At 41.3% G+C, this 18,747-nt stretch overlaps 1 protein-coding gene across 1 annotated transcript; it reads left to right on the top strand.

The window, feature by feature from the left end:
* The first annotated feature begins 286 nt into the window (after positions 1 to 286).
* On the top strand, positions 287 to 12,281 carry WEE1 (WEE1 G2 checkpoint kinase). Its single transcript, XM_026104398.2, has 11 exons — positions 287 to 1,120; positions 3,334 to 3,542; positions 4,050 to 4,116; positions 4,198 to 4,370; positions 5,349 to 5,470; positions 6,844 to 6,990; positions 7,426 to 7,521; positions 7,606 to 7,691; positions 7,988 to 8,158; positions 8,248 to 8,393; positions 10,913 to 12,281. The coding sequence occupies exons 1-11, from the start codon at positions 563 to 565 to the stop codon at positions 11,061 to 11,063; spliced, it is 1,926 nt and encodes a 641-aa protein (XP_025960183.1). The 5' UTR covers positions 287 to 562; the 3' UTR covers positions 11,064 to 12,281.
* The last annotated feature ends 6,466 nt before the right edge of the window (positions 12,282 to 18,747 follow it).

The following is an 18,747-nucleotide window of genomic DNA, read 5'->3' as shown; positions in this document are numbered from 1 at the left end:
TCCGGGCGAGGGCCACAACATGGAGGCGGGCGGCACCGAGAGCCGGGGTGAGGCCGGTCACCCCAACGCCCCGCGGCGGTGCGCGGCCGCCCCGGCAAGTCACAGGGCACCGCCTCAGGCGCGCAACCGCGCCCCGCGTTGCATACGTAAACATGGCCGCCTCGGGGCCGGTCTCGGGCAGTGACGCCCAAGCCCCCGCTCCGACAGCCCCCCTCCGCCGCGCCGCCAATGGCGACGGCCCGGCCCCCGGCCCGGCCCATGTAAGGAGCGGTCCCCGCCGCCCGCACCCCGCTCGCGCCGTTCGCGCCAAAGCGCCCCGTGACGCGGAGGTGTGCGGCCCTGCCCCCGCCCTCCGTGTTTTCAAACCGAGGGGGCGGGCGTGATTGGCTGGCGTGCGTGCCACGTGACTAACGGTCGCGGGAAAGCCGCGGAGTCCGAACAGCGCGAGGCGACCGTGCCCGGGGGCAGCGCCCGTGCGGAGCCGCAGCGAGGGGCGCAGCGCGCCGCGGGCGCGGGGCAGCGCGGCGGGAGCGGCCGAGAGCGGGGCTCGCAGCCAGCCGCCATGAGCTTCCTGAGCTTGCAGCAGGCAGCGGCGCCGCCGCGGCGGGTCTCGGCCCGGCGGGCGGCCGCCCCGATCCGGCAGAAGCTGCTGTTCCTGAGCGGCCACAGCGACTGCGAGGAGGAGGAGGACGACGAGGAGGAGGAAGGCGGCAGCAGTGGCAACAGCACGGGCGAGGACTCGGCCTTCCAGGAGGCGGACTCGCCGCTCTCGGCGGCTCGCACCCCGGCGCGGGGCGATCCGCCCCTGCTGGAGGAGGAGGAGGAGGAGATGGAGCCGGCGGCGGCGCCGCTGCCGGACGAGGGGGACTCGTGGGAGGAGGAAGGGTTCGGCTCGTCCCCGGTGAAGTCGCCCGGAGCCTATTTCATGGCCGGCTCGCCCTCGCCGCCGCCCCCCCACAAGGGCCGCCGCTACTGCGGGCGCTCGCCGCCGCACCTGGCGCCGGGCGGCTACCGGGTGCGGAGCGACGAGCCCGGCTCGCCGCTGCCCGACTACCCCGGCACCCCGCCCCACAAGACCTTCCGCAAGCTGCGCCTCTTCGACACGCCGCACACGCCCAAGGTGAGGCGCCCGGCCCGCCGCGCAGGGAGTGGGCGGCGGGGAGCCCCTCGCCGCCGGGCGGGGCCGCCGCAGAACGCCTCGCCGCCCCGGCATTTTAAACGCGGGCGCTGCGGGGCGGCGGGGGCTGGGCCCGCCGGGGGCCGCGCGGGGCGGCCGCTTGCGTCACCCCGCCCGCGGCGGCCGTTGCGTTATGTAACCAGCGGCGCTGGCGGCGGCCGCGCGCGGGTGCGGCCGGGGCAGTTAAAGGGCCGCGGAGGCGGCGCCGTCCCACGGAGGGCAGCGAGGGCCGGGCCGGCGGCCCCGCGGCGAACCCGGGCGGCGCAAACGGTCGCGGGAGCGAAGGCGGTGCCGCGCCCCCGGGGCCGCTGGGCACCAGGCGCCTGAAACGGCCTCTGCCCCGCCCCCGCCGCCACTCTTCCTGCTTTCCTTCCCCCACCCCCCCCTTTTCCTTTTTTTCTTTTTTTTTTTCTTTTTTCCCTCTTTTGTTGACGTTTTTCCAAGGGAAGTGTTGCTCCCGGAGCATAGAAGATTGAGAGCAATGTTCGTCTAGGAGCCCCCCCATGTTCAGGAAACTTCTGTATTTTTTGAAACGCATAAAAATGTTCAAAAAAGGCCACGGAAGTACAATATTAAACTCCTACAAAAGCCCTAGTATTTTACTATCATGAGGGTATTTGCGTGCTTATAACTAGACGTTAACTCAAAGTGAAATTTGCTTCTCCGTATCTAATCAGTAAATTGCTCTGTCTTGTACTGGCATGCGGTGCCACAGTGTCGCTCAAAACAAGTTCACTGCCTGAGCTTTTCTGCATCAAATGTAAAGCAGGCTGTCTGAGTAGTCAGTGCTGTTAAATGTTAAAAGGATAGGTTGATCTTAGGAGGATAACAGATTTTGGAAAGTACTTACAGCTTTTGACTTCAGACTCATATGAAATACTATATAGCGAGTTTAAATTTAGTGATAATAGGCTTGCTTTGTTTCCTTACTTTTCATATAACCCTTTAGAAGTAATCCAGGGATAATCCCCAGGGATAATCTCCTGGGGGGTCCACAGACTACAGGTTGAAAACAACTGAATTTAGGTGCAAGGAAGGCAACCTGTACTTGTTAACTGACTTTCTTCAGCCTTCTGCCTCAAATGAGGTTTTACTGATAGCCTAGCCTTGTTTAGAAAAAGTAAAATTGGAGGTGGTGTTCTGCTGGTTCAGGATCAGTCACTTTAGAGATGTTGTTAGGACAGTAAAAACAACGTCTAACCACTGTGCGGTACTGAGGAATTCCTAAATTACATGCCCAGTTTCCTTTTGGGTTATTTTGGAGAGCTGGCACCTAGGGATCTGCAAATTCATTTTTCTAAGGTAGCCAATGAAAATACTAACGTGTGTTAAGGCTCCATACCTCAATGTGACTTAAAGATTTTCATCTAGTCTAGATGTGGATAGTACAGTCAAGATTCCCAAGTATGAGTTCTCTTTCCCCATGATATTTTAGGCCTTAGATACGTCAATTCTTCTGTAAGGCGTTGCTAGGATGAGGTGTGATACTCCTGCTTTTTGATCCAATCTGTCAGTGAGTAGCATACTCACCAGGATATGAGAGACTCGAGAACAAACCTGATCTGGAGAGATTTGATCATGTGCCTGGAAAATGCCTGGTCTGACAGATTATCACCCCAAATATGCATTGTCCTGTGGTGTTTCAGAGGCTGACAGCACTGAAAAGTGCTGTCAATTCTTAGGCAGCTCTTTCTAGGCCCATAAAGAGGAGTCTGTGCATCAAATCTAATTTTTTCAAACTTGTCAACTAAGCTACTAAATCTATATTTTGTGTCTGGTCTTACTTCCATATGTGCAAATCATTGTCACACTGTAGTACAGAATGGTCCAAGATTTCATTTTAGGAATGTTAGGTGATGGCTTGAATAAAGACAGAAAAACACTGCCCCCCCCCCCCCCCCAAAAAAAAAAAGCTTAAATTATGGTTTTAACATGCAATATTTACATCCACGCAGAAGCCGTCAAAGTAAAGCCTAATAGTTTCTGTGGAACTTCTTGATGGAAATGCATGCTTTGTTTAATCAACTCATGGTAATTTTGACTAAGCAATACTGTAGTAATGGCTTTCTGAGAAATGTACCTGAGCATGACCTGATTATTTGTGTCTCAAACAACATTGAGCCTATAAGTGTCTATTTTAATTTTTTTTTTAATAGAGTTTGCTTTCTAAAGCACAAGGGATGGGCTCCAGCTCAGTTAAACTTCGAGGTGGCTCTCTCTTTATGAATGTTGGGAAATCTGAGAAGCAAGATTCTGATATTAGACAAACACCTCATGTGAACATTAATCCCTTCACTCCTGATTCCATGTTCCTTCACAACTCTGAAGGACAAGTTCGTCGGAGAAAGAGAACTCACTGGAATGAGTGAGTAACTTGAATATCTTCCTTTATTTAAGCTTACACTTGGAACTACTTTTGGCTGCAAAAGTTCTGGTACCAATTGCTTCTGTGAGAGTATTTTTCTTTGCAAATCTGTTAGTGTTGCAAAATGCAACTATCTGAATTATCTGCTCTGTGATGTACGATATTATGAAATAACCATTTAGTACTAGATCTTTTGATTGGGCTTATATATGGAGTGGGTAAACTTAACTGTGTCTGAAGGGCTCTTTACCTCACTGAACGGACTATGCCTGCAGACTTTCTTGAGGAGGGAAGAACAATACTAGCTTGAAACATTTAAAAAAAAATGACAAAGATGTTAGTATGATACCTTTATTTTATGACTTTGTCCCTGCAAATGTCTGGCTTTCAGTTAGACTAGACACAAGTAGAATGTGAAAAGTGGATCTTGGGGGGCTGGGCGGGGGAGGAATCAAACAGCTGCCAGAACTATACTAATTTTGCAAAAGTAACTGGTGTAAATTTCAGCTCTTGTGGAGAGGACATGGAAGCAAGTGATGGAGAGCTTGAAGATGAAACTATCAGACCTGCTAAGGTAATTAATTTTTAGAACTTCGTGTTAAGTTTGTGAGTTTGTGTGTCTGCAGATCTAAATTGCTCTTTTTAACTTTTGCAGAGGATTACAATAACAGAAAGTAATATGAAGTCACGGTATGCAACTGAATTCCACGAGTTGGAGAAGATTGGATCTGGTGAATTCGGTTCTGTGTTTAAATGTGTGAAAAGGCTTGATGGCTGTATTTATGCTATAAAGCGGTCCAAGAAACCCTTAGCTGGCTCAGTGGATGAGTGAGTATTTCTTGCTATTAAGAGTTAAAAGCCACCTCTTTTATGCTTTTTCTCCCATGTTTGTTTGTGTTTGTGTCTAGAGAATGCATTTAAGAGAAAAAACATATATATGCATCAATTTAATAAATGTAAAACAGATAAAATGTTGAAGTTATTCTGCATCACTTTTTCCTGTATACTATGCAAAGAAACTGGGGAGAAAAGGCTACTTGGCTCTAACACAGATTTGTCCCAGTATTCTATATAAAACTGATCAGGTTCTCATCTGTAAGAATGACACTCCTTTGCAGTAACGAAAGGAGATGTTACAGGAGTAAGCTCTGCAGTGATCATCCTTTGAGATATCTGAAGGGAAGACAAAATTCTAAACAAAGTCCTCATCCTTGTTGAACTTGAGTGATGTGCAAATTAGTTAAGTCAGTTTGGGATTTTTTTGGCTTTTGTGAGTGAGCCTGGGGTTCCTGACTCTCCCTCCTCCAATGTTCTAATAGAATATGGTTATATTCTAAAACTCTGGATGTCTGTGTTGCTCTGGATTACGTACCAGACTTAACAGCACAAGCTAAGAAGTTGAATTCAGTCATATTCATGCACCAGAAGTTCGGTCATGCTCTTGGTTTATCATCATCATTAGTTTTTCCTAAAACACTTCAGTGACTCCTTTCAAAGCCTGCTGCTGACAGTGCTTGGAAAGCATGTAATGGATATGGCAGCTCTATCAAGAATCATCTGCAGCAAAACTGGGATTTCAATATTTTCCATATATTTAGTCTTTTAATACAATGTAAATGGCTTTATGTTTGGATATGAATACAAAGATAGTTTAAGGTGTCAAAGAACCAAATATGAAGACTTGATTATAAACTTCAGCTTGCAGAAGGATGTGATACTCTAAATGTTTATATCAAGCTGAAATTGTACTAACATTCCTTCACAATACTCCTGCATTTTTTGTTTTTGTGTGTGTGACTGTAATAGGCAAAATGCTTTAAGAGAAGTCTATGCACATGCAGTTCTGGGACAGCATTCTCATGTAGTAAGATACTACTCTGCATGGGCAGAAGATGATCATATGCTTATACAGAATGAATATTGTAATGGTAAGTAAAGCTTATCATTTACTCTGCACTTGCTTCAAAAATTAGAATTTTGAAGATATACAGGTATCTCTACACGTTCCTAGCACTAAGTAGGAATTCGTTGCCCTACAGGTAGCTCCTACTGTCTTTGTCTCAAATATACCTGTATGTTCCTTTCTGTTCGAAAAGCTGTATTAGATATTTAAATCAATAATTGCTAAGTTGCAAACAACGTCTTAAGTGTTCCAGGATATTGGAAGTACAGTAAGGCATTTATGAGCAGTGAGACTATTCTTTCTCTTCTGCCTAGTAGAAACCTCAGCTTGGTACCACCAGTCATAGTTTAGCAAGGAAAATATTGCAATATTTACTGCTTTTTTTCCTGAATAACATATACCTGGGGAAATTGTCCCGTTTAAGAAACCAAAAGGCATCTTTATCTGTTAAGATGTGTACGTGCTTCGGATATGACAAGGAATGCTAGCATATTACTGTTGCTGCCCATTTGAGGGAAATAAAAAAGTGCATGCTCTCTTGTTCCTTCATCTGTCTTATTCCAGCCACTTTATTTGGACAACCTTTATGAATAGGGTGGGGTGTGTAGGGGGTGTTTTAGCATTTAAACTGACTAAAATCTCAGAGGTAAGAGTTCCTTACTCAGTTACCTTCAGAAACAGCTTTTTTCAAGCTGTGGATGTCAGATGACCATAACTTCAGTTTCTTCTCTGTATTGTCATATCAGACTGCTCTTTTTCTGGTATGACTTGCAGTTTTGCCTCAGAATGAAAGACCTTTTTCACTGTAAAACAATACATGTTTCATAGACTGTGTGTGTGTGTGAACACTTAGAGTGGTCACAAAACGAAGGCATGTGCCTCCCTCTTCTGCAATGAAAGTGCCCTCAAAACTGAGACACTTGTTTGAAAGGTACAGCTATTATGCTTGTCCTGTATTTAAAAGCATTATAGTGGCCATGAGCTGAGCTATGCAGTGCGAGAAGGATGGCTTAAGGGATGCTACTGAGAAAGTAAGTGAAGGTTGAGGGAAGGGTAAAGAGTATTCCCAGAGGCCTTTTAAATTGGTTTTAGCAAATACTAAGGTCTTGCAGATTTGGAGGGGAGGGGGAGGCTTTTCCCTTCACACTTGGTATACTATTAATCTGCATGGCAACTGCAGCAGACTTTACAGGAGTAAAGTAACTCTAATACACTGTATGGCTATAAAGGAGAGATGCAGCATTTGATTTCACCTTTCCTGTGGACCATCAGCAAGATCTTAGCGATACATGTGCTGCTAATTTTAGGAGTCAGCAGTACCTTCAGAAGTAAGTTCTGTTTGCTTCCTGAAATATTCGATGTAAAATAACTAGTTGCTTTGTGTAATGTTGTTTTTAGGTGGCAGTTTAGCAGATGCCATAAGTGAAAATTACAGGAATATGCGTTACTTTACTGAACCAGAGCTGAAAGACCTACTACTTCAGGTGGCTCGGGGCTTAAAGTACATTCATTCAATGTCACTGGTACATATGGATATCAAACCTAGTAAGTGCATAAACTACCTTACTCTGAATATGTATTGACAGCTTCCTCAGCTGGTTTAATCTGTTGTAGAGAAATGAGCAGTTTGCCACACCCTATTAACTGTAAATTCTTTGTCCAAGTTCTAAATAGCAAAGCAAAGATGTCAGTTGCAAAACTGGCTAGCAAACTTAAGCTGTTGTTGAGTTTGTCTTGGGTCCTTTTTGTGTAATTGACTGACTTGCATAATACTTGGCTCCCCTTCCAGTAGAGGGGCAGAGTGTGTGTGTGTGTGTGTGCGTGTGCATGCATATTTGTGTGCATGTTCTAACGCACATATTTATGTGTCTTGCTCTAGGAGCTGGCTATGTAACTGCAACTTCTGTATAGCTAAAGCAAACTTTGTGAAACCAGATGAGGTAGAAATTGCACACATTCTAAATTTCTGCTCTTTTCCAGGTAATATTTTCATATCTAGGACATCTGTCCCAAGTACAACTTCAGAAGAAGGTGATGATGATGACTGGTCATCTGATAGAGTTATATTTAAAATAGGTGAGGAGTAGCATGCTTGTGCTTAAAAGAACTACGTTGCCTATATATGTCTGCTTAAAAAATAACTTTGTCCTCTTTTTGAAGGTGATCTTGGTCATGTAACTCGAGTATCTAGTCCACAAGTGGAGGAAGGTGACAGCCGTTTTCTTGCAAATGAAGTCCTACAAGAGGTACCTCTCTTATTAGTGGAAGATATTAATTTTAGGTCTGCATGCTGTTTTCTTAGAATACATCGCTGTTTGCCTCCTCCTTGCTGGAGGAGAAACTTCATAAACAGTATCGTAAATCCCTGAAATACTGGTAGTACTTAAATGGGAAGGTAATACTCTGGATGTGCTCATTGCTGAATAGTCTAGCTGTCTGTCTGTCTGTGGTGTGTGTATGTGTGTGTAGTTTGGGGGGCTTTTTGTTTTGTTTTTTTTAATACTGTATGGTATGTAGAATAAACTTCTTTTTATTTTTAAAGAACTACACTCACTTGCCGAAAGCAGATATTTTTGCTCTTGCTCTGACTGTCGTCTGTGCTGCTGGTGCTGAACCGCTTCCAACTAATGGGGACCAATGGCACGAAATTCGACAAGGAAAACTTCCTAGAATACCGCAAGTGCTTTCTCAAGAATTACTAGACTTACTAAAAGTAAGAACTCTTGTATGGGTGGCCCATTGATTAGTGTGATATCCTGTACTATTGGCCTTTATTAAAATACCTTATTTTCTTTTTCCAAGGTTATGATTAACTCTGATCCTGAGAAAAGGCCTTCAGCTGTGGCACTCGTCAAGCATTCAGTGCTGCTGTCCGCTGCAAAAAAGAGCGCAGAACAGCTGCGGATAGAACTGAATGCTGAAAAATTCAAAAACTCTCTCTTGCAGAAGTAAGTAATTCCTTGGGGTTCTTAAACATAACTCAATTTCTAATGATTTTTCATGTGGAAGTAGAGTGATGATAATTCAAGACTGTCCTCTTTGTTTAAACAGGAGGTCCACAAATCTTTATGCATCTACATATGTAAAATTGCATTCCTTTTTTCAGAGGCCTTCAAAGAAGTATAATTGGTTCAAACATTCCTTATGTACCTGAGAGTATAAAGAGGTTATGTAACTTCATAAGGAAACTTCCTTTCCTCATGAAGGAACTACTTGAACGCTGTTAAAGCAATCTCAACTACGTTATTAGTACTATGAGCATACAAAGCCTTTGGTTTTCTTGGAATGTTTTAAGCACAATACATACTTTTGCCACATATATAATAATTTACGCTGTGTGTGTCTGCATTTTCAGTGGAAGATTCCTAGGTCATTTGTAAATTGGACTGTCGCAAAACATGTCTGAATTCAGATATCTTAAACTGCAATGAAATGGCATGTCTAGAATGTTTTTGGATGTATTCGATTTGTATACAATTAAGCTATTCGGGTTGGAAGAGACCTTGGTCACCTTGTCCTGCCTCCTGCTCAAACAGTAAACACTGGATTAAGGCCTCAAAGAAGAGATTCCCTTTAGGAAAGTCTGTTTTTTAACTTATTAGGTCATTCTCTAAAACATGGCAGAAATCCATCATTTGAGTCTTTCACTGCAGTAGCTTTGCATATATTATGCGTTACAGACAGCAGTTTCTAAGGGAACATAGAACACTGACTGTTTTCAGACTGGCTTGTTTTGAATGAAGATGTGACATTTCTTGTACCTTCTCTCTTAGACTCTTTCCATTGTTACCTACTTATCTTGTCTTTGCTACAGTCTGAATGTAGCCAGACTTGCAATTTTGGAAGGTTATCTGTAATCCCCTTATGAATTACACTTACTGCAAAAAGAATAATTTGACAGTTTCAGCAGGTATTTAAGGGCAGACTTGCTGAGATAACTTGCTTGCTCATATAAAGACAATGAACAATTTAGAAAAATACTTATCCATGCAGTAGTTTCTGATACGATGTGGGGGAGTGTGTGTGTGTGTGTATATATATATATATATTTTATATATATATATAAAATATAAATGACTTCTGGTCTTTAGGAAAAATGATTAAATACAGATTGCGTTCTCTTGTAGTGAACTGACATAATGGAGAGAATTAGCTGGGGCACTGGTGTTAATAAATAGTACTTTAGTTTAATCAGACACCCCTATTCTTGTAAGCCAAAGTGATAACTTAAAACTAAATACACCTACCCCAATATACAACTATTCTATGAAACTTGCTCTTGCTTTCGAGACTGGGTGCAAAGTGAGATTAAAAAATACTCATTCTTATGGATAGAGAAAATTCCATAAGGAGTACTTTGGGACAGGGGAAGGAAAAGGGTATGGGAGGGGAGATCCTTATGCTTAGTCATATATGTCTCCTTAAGGAAAGGAGAAGAGGGGAAAAACCTTGATAACGGGGGTAAAAAGCTTTGCTCTTTAGTGAGATTACTTCATAACTTTATCTTGAGAACTTTATTTTAACTACTTCTACAGGCTGAGTGTTGGCATTTCTCTGAAACAGAACACTTGATAGAATGCTGAACAGGGGTAACGGCTTGTGCCTTCTTCAGTGACTCAGCCTTGCAGTTCTGGGTTCAGGTTATGTTAGGCAAACAAGACTTTGGTGATAGACTTTCGATGTGGGTGTACAAAAAGAAAAGGATGCTGCCCAAGTTGTATGTTGCCAGTTATGTTCATCTGAGTGTGTGTCTACTTGCCCAAATCTTCTGTGGAAGTTTCAGTTGTGGCTGAACACTTCATTTGGGCAAACCTCTGTAATTAGTTCTTGAGTGGCTTTTCAAGGCTTCTGTGGAAAGTAAACAGCATCCTACTGTGTTATGGTAATTGCAGCATGAGAAGGGAATGGGAATAAAATCTATTGATCTGAGTTCAGCAAATACTATGAGTGACTTCTTTTCCTCTCACTACCCCCTTCCCCCCAAGCATAAAACATAACCACTTATTTTTTATTTATTATTATCACTGGTGACAGATTGAGTTGAGAAGTCACTGAAGGTTAGAAATGCCAGTGTGCTAACTGCATACACACATCTAGTGATAGTTAATGTTTCAGCTAGTGCAAATATGAGCAACAGCAGGTGCCACTGGGTAGTTATCACAGATTTTCAGCTTAAAGCTGTTGAGCTGTGTATAAAGGGTTGGATTTCAAAATATAAGTTGTGTGAATCTCACTTCCTTCCCTTCTCTCTCAAAAGAAAGAACATTTAGACAGATAATGAACTTCTTACTTCTGTCCTGCAGGGGTTGTAAACAGGTGGATGTGAATGACGTTTGTAGTATGACCTGAACTGATGGCAAGTCTCAAGTTCTGAACTGCTGTAACTCCTCTAAAATATTTTTGCTGTGATACAGCTGTAGTCCTTACTGATACACTGCACCTGTGTGACTGTTTCAATGTCTTGCAGAGAGCTGAAGAAGGCACAAATGGCAAAGGCTGCAGCTGAGGAGCGAGCACTGTTCACTGACAGAATGACAACTAGATCTACAACGCAGAATAGACCATCTCGACTCATTGGAAAGAAAATGAACCGCTCAGTTAGTCTTACTATATACTGAACTATGAAGTCCAAAAGAACTACTGAGGATGTCTATAGGGTCTCTGCTGGACTGAAGGCTGAGGAATTGAAGGAAGCATTCAATTCCTCGTCTCCTTTCCAGTCTTTGATCAGTGTCGTTAGTTTTACAGTTTTTTTTTTTTAATTGTACAATACAGCTGATTAGCTGTATTTAACCCTTTGAGATACTGGACTCTACTATATTGTCTATAGAGGATCCTGGATGTTAATCCATAAACCTTTTGGTTACACTGTTAGATGTTACATCATCCCAGGGTTAACCACTATAGTGGTGTGCTGCTTTTTAGTGTTATGGCATTGTAATAAGTAATATCCTTAATGATCTTTAAGAGGGAGGGAGGGGGCCTTGCTTGGTTAGTTACTGGTTTTGGAACAGAGGGAATAAATTTTGGAAGACAGGCTTTAAGGCCACCTACACTCAATGTACCTGATGTCAGGTAAACTTTTATTGTGAATTTATTTGTATATTCAACTGGGAGCACTTTGTAGGCATTGCATAAACCACAGTTTAGAAACCTGTGGAATTAAGTGCCATGTGGAACTGCTGCTATCTTAGTTTTTTGTCCTCGCTGTAAACTGTAGCATTAAAACAATCATTATTGTGTTAATAGGCTTCTTGTTAAAACAATTACGTGAAACAAATCTAAGCTGCATTTTAGTGAAGGCAGCATCTCTCTCTTGAAGCTAGTGCATTGTGAAATAATGCACCAATTTAATATTTGAACTCTGTATTAGTGTAGTGCAATTGTTAATGTCTTGGCTATTGATGTTTTGTAATTCTTTCTAATAAGGTTCTCTAAATGTTGGTATTCTCTTCAGTTTTTCATTTTTGTGGCTATTGTATATTTTTTATGTTGGAGTACTTGTAAATAATTGTTTAGTGTAAGTGTTCAGGTTCTTCATTGTTTATGTACATAAGTTTGATCTTGCTCACAGTATACTATACTAAAACTGCAGTCTGAGATGCCAACAGACGAGACTTAACTCTTCAGTTCTAAGTCCTGAAATGAATAGAATGTGGCCATCAAAACTTGTACTGATGTTGGATTTAGGCTGACAGATGTTACTAAAAAATAGAACCGATCTAATTACTGGCTTGTCTCCATTAATTTTGGCTTAACCAGCAATGTTTCCCATTTGTGCTTTACTTGTTCTACTATTGTTGAATTTGAATATTAAAGTTAAAAGTTGTGTTTAATAGTGTCTAACACTTGCTTAACTTTATAGTTGTAGAAATAAAATGCTGATTGAGGATTGTACTATGGCAAGCCCTGATTAGATCTGCTTCCTGTTCCTGCTTAATGCCAGTGGTTCCCTCTCATGGGGTTGGGACCTAGAGCACCATATTCACTGATAGTTATGTTGAGCAAGAGAAGCACAAAAGTCTGTGTAAGTTGGTATCTACAGTGCTCTGGCTCTACCACTTAGGAAATGGTACTGCAAGCTGAAAAGCTGAATTCCCTGGAAGACCTGCAGTGGAACCTGTGACTGTGAAGATGAATGACTAGATGAAACTACATGAAGAAACAGACCTGCTAGATCTGGGGTAAGGAGCAAAAGTAATGCATTTTTGCTAATGGAGAACTGCTTATTTAGAAGCTGGGTAGAAAATGGTGGGATAAATGGAGTAGCCTGGAATGCAATGATAGCATGTTCTGTGGTGTGGATGTAAAGAAGTTATGCATGTGTAGTATATCTTGTAGGAGAGGAAAGATACAGTAAAATTAATAGAGAAGACTTAATAGCCTGGCCTCTTTAAGGTAGCTCTTTTGTTGTTGTATCAGAGAGCTGCAAGTGACTATCTTCTTTACTTGACTAAAGATACTTGAATTGAATGGATGTTCACAAAACCTAACTTAGCAAATGGAAACCAAGTATTCCTGTTTGAGAGGTTTCTCAGTGCTATTCATGTATTTGCACTTGTCCAATCATGAAGCTTTAAGTGTGAATATCTATAAAGCTGGTTATAAAAAGACAGTGAAATTCAGATGCTTGTTATGGGTAATCTTACTCTGAATAAGCACTTCTTGCTATTATAAGCTGCTAAATTGGAATACCTTGAAGTTTTGACGTTGTATGATAGTCCTCTGTTTTGTTTGTGTGAATACCCAAGTGTAAAAAGAGTGTAACTCATATAGTTTTGTTGGAGCAATTGAGTGTTTATGCTAAGTGAGGCTTCTTGTAAAGCATACTCTTAAACGATTATACCTATTAATTAGTAGGGGATCAACAAACTTCGCGATCCCTCCGGCCCAGTGTAAATTGGATACAACCACAATTGTTGTCTCTTCTTGCCTCATTCATTTTCAGAGGCTTGTACCATCACTACAGGTCCTGCAGCATTAGCAAGGCATAGATGATAGTGACTTAGCCTGTTGCTGACCACAGGTTTTATATCTGCCATGTGAGGGATGCCCAGTCTAAAACCACTTGATTGAAATGGTCTTGGCTGTTCAAACTTCTTCCTGTGTCAGTGACAACTTTTAAAAATGAGCTTCAGTATTTTTAAGAGGTTTGCAGGAGCTGTAAAAATGGTGAAGTTTGAGATAAAACTTTTATAGGAATGGCTTTCCTGAGTCAGCCCAGTGGTATGGCTGAGAATCCTGGTTCCAACAGTGGCCAGTGGGATGAGCCTGAGAATTTGGAAAGTATATTTTAATGCTTCCTTTAACCATTCCCTGCATACAGGGATATATGGTTCAGATGGTAACCAAGTCAGAAGTGGTATCTGTTTTATAGCCCTTGGAAGACTTCTTCTTTTCCTTTTTAAATGGAAATAGTCTTACAGTAATTTCAATAGTGAATGAATTTACTACAAAAACATTTGGTTAAAAGCTGTACATAGTTATGCAAGTCATCTTTTCAGGTAGTCTAGGAAATAATGACTTCTCTATTGCAAAATATTTTAAAAATATGGAAGTCAGTTGGAGAAACTTTATTAAGCTTGGTGTAACAAGTTGAGCTTCAGTACTCTAAGAAAACCTTGTATCTCTCTTTTTTAAAAAGCAAGTATGAGAGCTACATGGCTCTCATGAGAGCTACAAGTTATTTTAAATGGCTACATTTAATGTTAAACTTTAATCATTTGTCATGTGAATTTATTTAGCTTTGTTTTCTTGTTCAGAGGTAGCATGAGGAAGTTCATAGTGCCTTGACTTCCTGACTGGAGTACCTGACTTCTTGAAAAACTTGCATAAAATGAAAAACTAAAAATAATCATAAACCAGGTATTTTAGATACCTACATTCTCTAGACATGTCTGCTTCTGTCTTTCATATCTGAAACTAAATTTATTACCTATAATCTGTCTTCTAATGTTTTACTGTTTTGTTACTAGATAATACAATCTGTCTAGTCTTGCTTAGTGTTGCCACATCTTCTGCCCAAAAGTTGGGTGGTGTGGTGGGCTAGTGCTCTTACAGAATTAATTTTCAATTGAGATGTGATACTTAAAACACTGATAAATGCTTCTTTCAAAAAAAAAATTCTCTTATTGTTTCACCTAAATGATTGATTTGTAGGTGAATTGTCTTCCTCTTGGCTGTACAAAACCAGTTCTTGTTGAAATTTATCTTAAACCAAAAACCCCCAAAGCCTTTTTAAGGTAAATTTCTAGCATCAGACTGATATAACTTTTGCGTAATAGATCATGTGAACCAAAACCTTTCCATGGAATGCTTCTGGAAACATCACTGGCACATAATTGGTTGTGAACCAAGCCATTGTAATCAATCAAATGCTATATTTTAAAATATTTATTTTCAGAATGCTATTTAGTATTTAAATACTATTTTGGATTCTGTTTATGCCATTACTAAACTTTCATCTTTAAACAAAATCAGCTTTGCTTAGAAAAGACTTTTTCCAGAAAACATTAGTGATGCTCATGCTATACTGCTGGCCTATTATAGCCATGAAGGCCAACAAATGGAAGAGTAGTAGTTTTGTAAAGAGAAATTAGCACCTTCCATTTGGAAACTGCTATGTAGATGGAAATTACTGTCATTCTTTTGTATCTTCCATATCAAACTCCCAGTGATCTTGCACTGTCAAAGTCATCTTACTCTCATTTTTTTGGTTATTAATACCTTAGCATTTTTTCCAGACTCTTCTGTAGATTCCAAGACCTATCAACTCACTATGATTATCTCTTTCAAACTCCTGGTACAAGTTGTTGGTTACCACAGACCTAATTAAAAACTTCAAAGTTGCTGTTTTAATAATATGTTCTATTTCAGTTAGGATGAATCTTGCTGTAATAAGATGTAGAACCTGAAAAATTTATTGACTGTTTAGCTTCTTATGAAGTCAGACAACTTTGTCACCCTCACCTAGCAATGGAGGTAGGCACTGCTTGTATATTTGAAAAAATTTTCAATTTAATAGATTACATTACTCTAAATGTCACTTTAGACTATAGAACCTAAATATTTCATAAACAGAAGTACACTTTAACTGTCACCCTATTTTTCCTGTTGAATAAGTGGTCTTTGTGACACCCTGCCAGAAGCTGACCAGCCTGATCTTGTTGTTAATGTGCTCAGTCTCCAGCAACACCTGCTGGACAAAATAGTCAACTAATTATTTTTTTCTTTAGAGGAAGTGTCTGTATGCCAGTATGACACTTTACACAGATTATTAAAAGTATTTATCTTAATCTGCAGTAGTGACTTCAGCATTCTTGCCAACAGTAGCATAGGTAAGTGTTGATTTGCCCCCCCCAGGGTTTGGAAAAGGAATCCTCTTATGATATGTGATATGGTATATAACAAATGTGGGCTTAATACTTCTGTACATGCATACGCTACCTATGAATATTGTTATAGCTGTGCTTGGGAGCTCAAGATCTGAACATAAAATGAAATCAAAAGCAATTGGAGGGCTTGGCATACCAAACTCCGCAGTACAAGAACCTGATCTTTGCCTGGCGATTGCTCTTCTCCATCCCCGATTTGGCATGTATGTGGTTTTAGTGGTGCCACCTTGATCAGAAAGAGCAGAAGCATAAAGCTGCTCCAGGTTACCTGAATAACCACTCTGAGGTGGTGACAGTGCTAGGGAAGAAATGAGTCTATCTGCACTGACCTCTCCTCTCTGGTTTGGCTGGAAAATCAGGGGCAAGCATTGGAGCTGGCAGTGTCATATTTCTTTTCTAAGGATGTCTCAGTAAACAAAAGCTGTTCTACTGGGGATGCATTTTCTCGTTAAGACGCATGAGACAGCGGGATATGGAACTGTTTGGCACTTAGTAAAGATAAGGCACAGAATTGAGAAGCTGAAGTAACTTTGGAGGAGCAGGCTGGAGTGTGTGGTGGTGGGGTGGAGTGTGTGTATGTGGTTTTCCCCCCCCCCCCCTTACTCTAATTATGTTTAATTACAGTTAGTGGCTTTTGGCTCAGGTCTAAGTCAATGCCCTTCAGCTTCAGTAGTAGTCAAAAGCATAGCACTTCTCTGCCCAAAGTTTATCTTCTGTCACTGAAACGCGGAAATTATCCAAGAGAAAACTGCTTGCTGTTCCAGTTGGAGGCTGCTGACCTGACAGATAAGTTCTTAGTTGTGTTTTTAAAGAAGAAACACTGCAGAGAGAAAGGAGGGTGTGACTGGCCAGGCCAGTACACAGGAACTTACGGACCTCTTTGAGGTTTGAAAAGTTGTAACTGGGTGAAGATGCTATCCCCTGAAGTCTAATGGGATTGAGGTATGGAAAAGGGAGGTCCTCCGAGGAGAGAATACTACCATGCCTTATTAAAGGAAGCAGTTCATTACTGCTTGACATGTTTCTCAGAGACCTAGTTTGTACAGCCTTAACCTGAGAATCTGGATACCCTTCCAGAGTCAGCAGAATCAGTTTCAAAGATCTTCATTTTCCCTAATAATTTGACTCCTTTCGAACATGTAGCTTCAATACTTAGCCATGCTAATCTGAATTGTTTTCCCTGTTTGATCCAAGCTAAAAGTGGAATAATTGGCCTAGTTCTAATTTATGATCTTCTCTGTCTTAGCATGATTACTGCAAGATAGGTGGGCTAATGGACATAAAAATTGCTGCTGTTACACAGTTACCATTCTTATTTATGCAAGGGCAAAGATTCTGCATGTTCTGCATAGAAGCAGATGGAAAAAGATCTTGTTTGAGTATTGATTTACAGACACAAAAATGTGCCATTAATGAATGTATTTGAGGCAAGATGTTTTTCAAGACAGAGATAGGGGGCATGGCTGAAATACACCCTATTCCCGACCTAATTCCCCTTTAATTCTTGCTAATCACTGCTGCTTAAGTGTTTACTTTCAGTCTTTCTACCTCTGTTTCCTTTTGCTGCTTTTTACTCTCAGCTAATCAGATGTCAGGATGTTTAGGGTCAACTCTCCCAGGTATTTGCTCCATGCCTTAACAAAAGAGACTATAATCTTTTGGTCCTGTAGACAGTTGGTTAAGATTTTTTGATCGGCTTCTACACTGACCTTGCTTACATAGCTTTTCCATTGCCCAGTTCTCTCTGCAGATCCCCTCCCAAGATATGGTATCAGGTGGTTAATGCAGCACACCTGGGGTTTAATTGCCACAGCCACCTTACTTGCAGAAAGGAAGAAAAATTCTGTGCTGTGCTGAAATCTGTAACCTTGGTGAGAAATACCTTGTCAAATACAAACGTAGAGTAAGAGGACTAGGTTATTGTTTAACGATGAATACACTTAACAATTGGGGTGTTTTTAAAAAACCTCCTGCCCCTGTACTTTCTTGATGTTTTGGGGTAGGACTAATCTGCTCTGCAAGTATAATGTGTTGATCATTAACACTGGTATTTGTCTTATTTACTAATCAAACATTTATGTGAAATGACAGATAGTGGAAGCAACTTTGTTCATTGAAGGCTGCAAAGTTGGCTTATGTGGTCTTCCCCTCTGCCCCTTGTTTGCTTCAGTCTACCTCTGCTGTGGAGAAGGAAAAGCACTGTTCTAGCCAGAGTTCAAGAACGCTTTCTTCGGGGTAATAATGATCCCAAACTGTAAGTTGCTGATGAATCCAAATCCTCCGTGGCAATTTAAGTACCCCTGTGGCAAAAAAAAGGAAAAGAAAATGTTTAATCTCTTTTTTTTTTTTTTTTTTTTTTTTTTTTTTTTTTCCTGATTAGAACCTGCCTAGCAAATACTTACTATTTGGCTTAAAAAAAAAAAAAAAAAAGGAATTAAGCTTCTTGGGGGGAGGTGTGGGGAGAGGAGGAGAAAAGTGATTGACATCTTAAGGCTGAGCTCAGCAGGGTCTAACCAAAGCTCCCTCATGAGAGGATGAGTTGCTCTGAGACTGAGCCACTCTCCCTACCTCATCTCCCCACTGCCCATCAGTCCTGTTTTTAGCCATAGTGAGCAAACAAGATGTGAGTAAGCAGAGACTTGAAATAAAGTTGCTGAGCTTTCAGAGAACTTTCAAGAAAAGCAGAAGTATGTTAAGTTGCATCAGAATTTATTTTTGTATTATCAATAACACAAGAAATTCAAGCTTGTTACATAGTGCTGCTAAGGACTTTGTGGTTAAGTGTGATTACTGTTAATGATCTACAAATTATAGGTCAATCTTACCTTAAAAGGTTTTACATGTCAAATGTTTGATATGAAAAAAATCCAGACTAGTACCCTAAAATGGGTGAGTTACATAGAATATA

This window comes from Dromaius novaehollandiae, chromosome 5 (assembly GCF_036370855.1).
Source record: "Dromaius novaehollandiae isolate bDroNov1 chromosome 5, bDroNov1.hap1, whole genome shotgun sequence".
NCBI lineage: Eukaryota > Metazoa > Chordata > Aves > Casuariiformes > Dromaiidae > Dromaius > Dromaius novaehollandiae.
The sequence above is the reverse complement of the archived record's forward strand: the minus strand, read 5'-3'. Positions and strand labels throughout refer to the sequence as shown.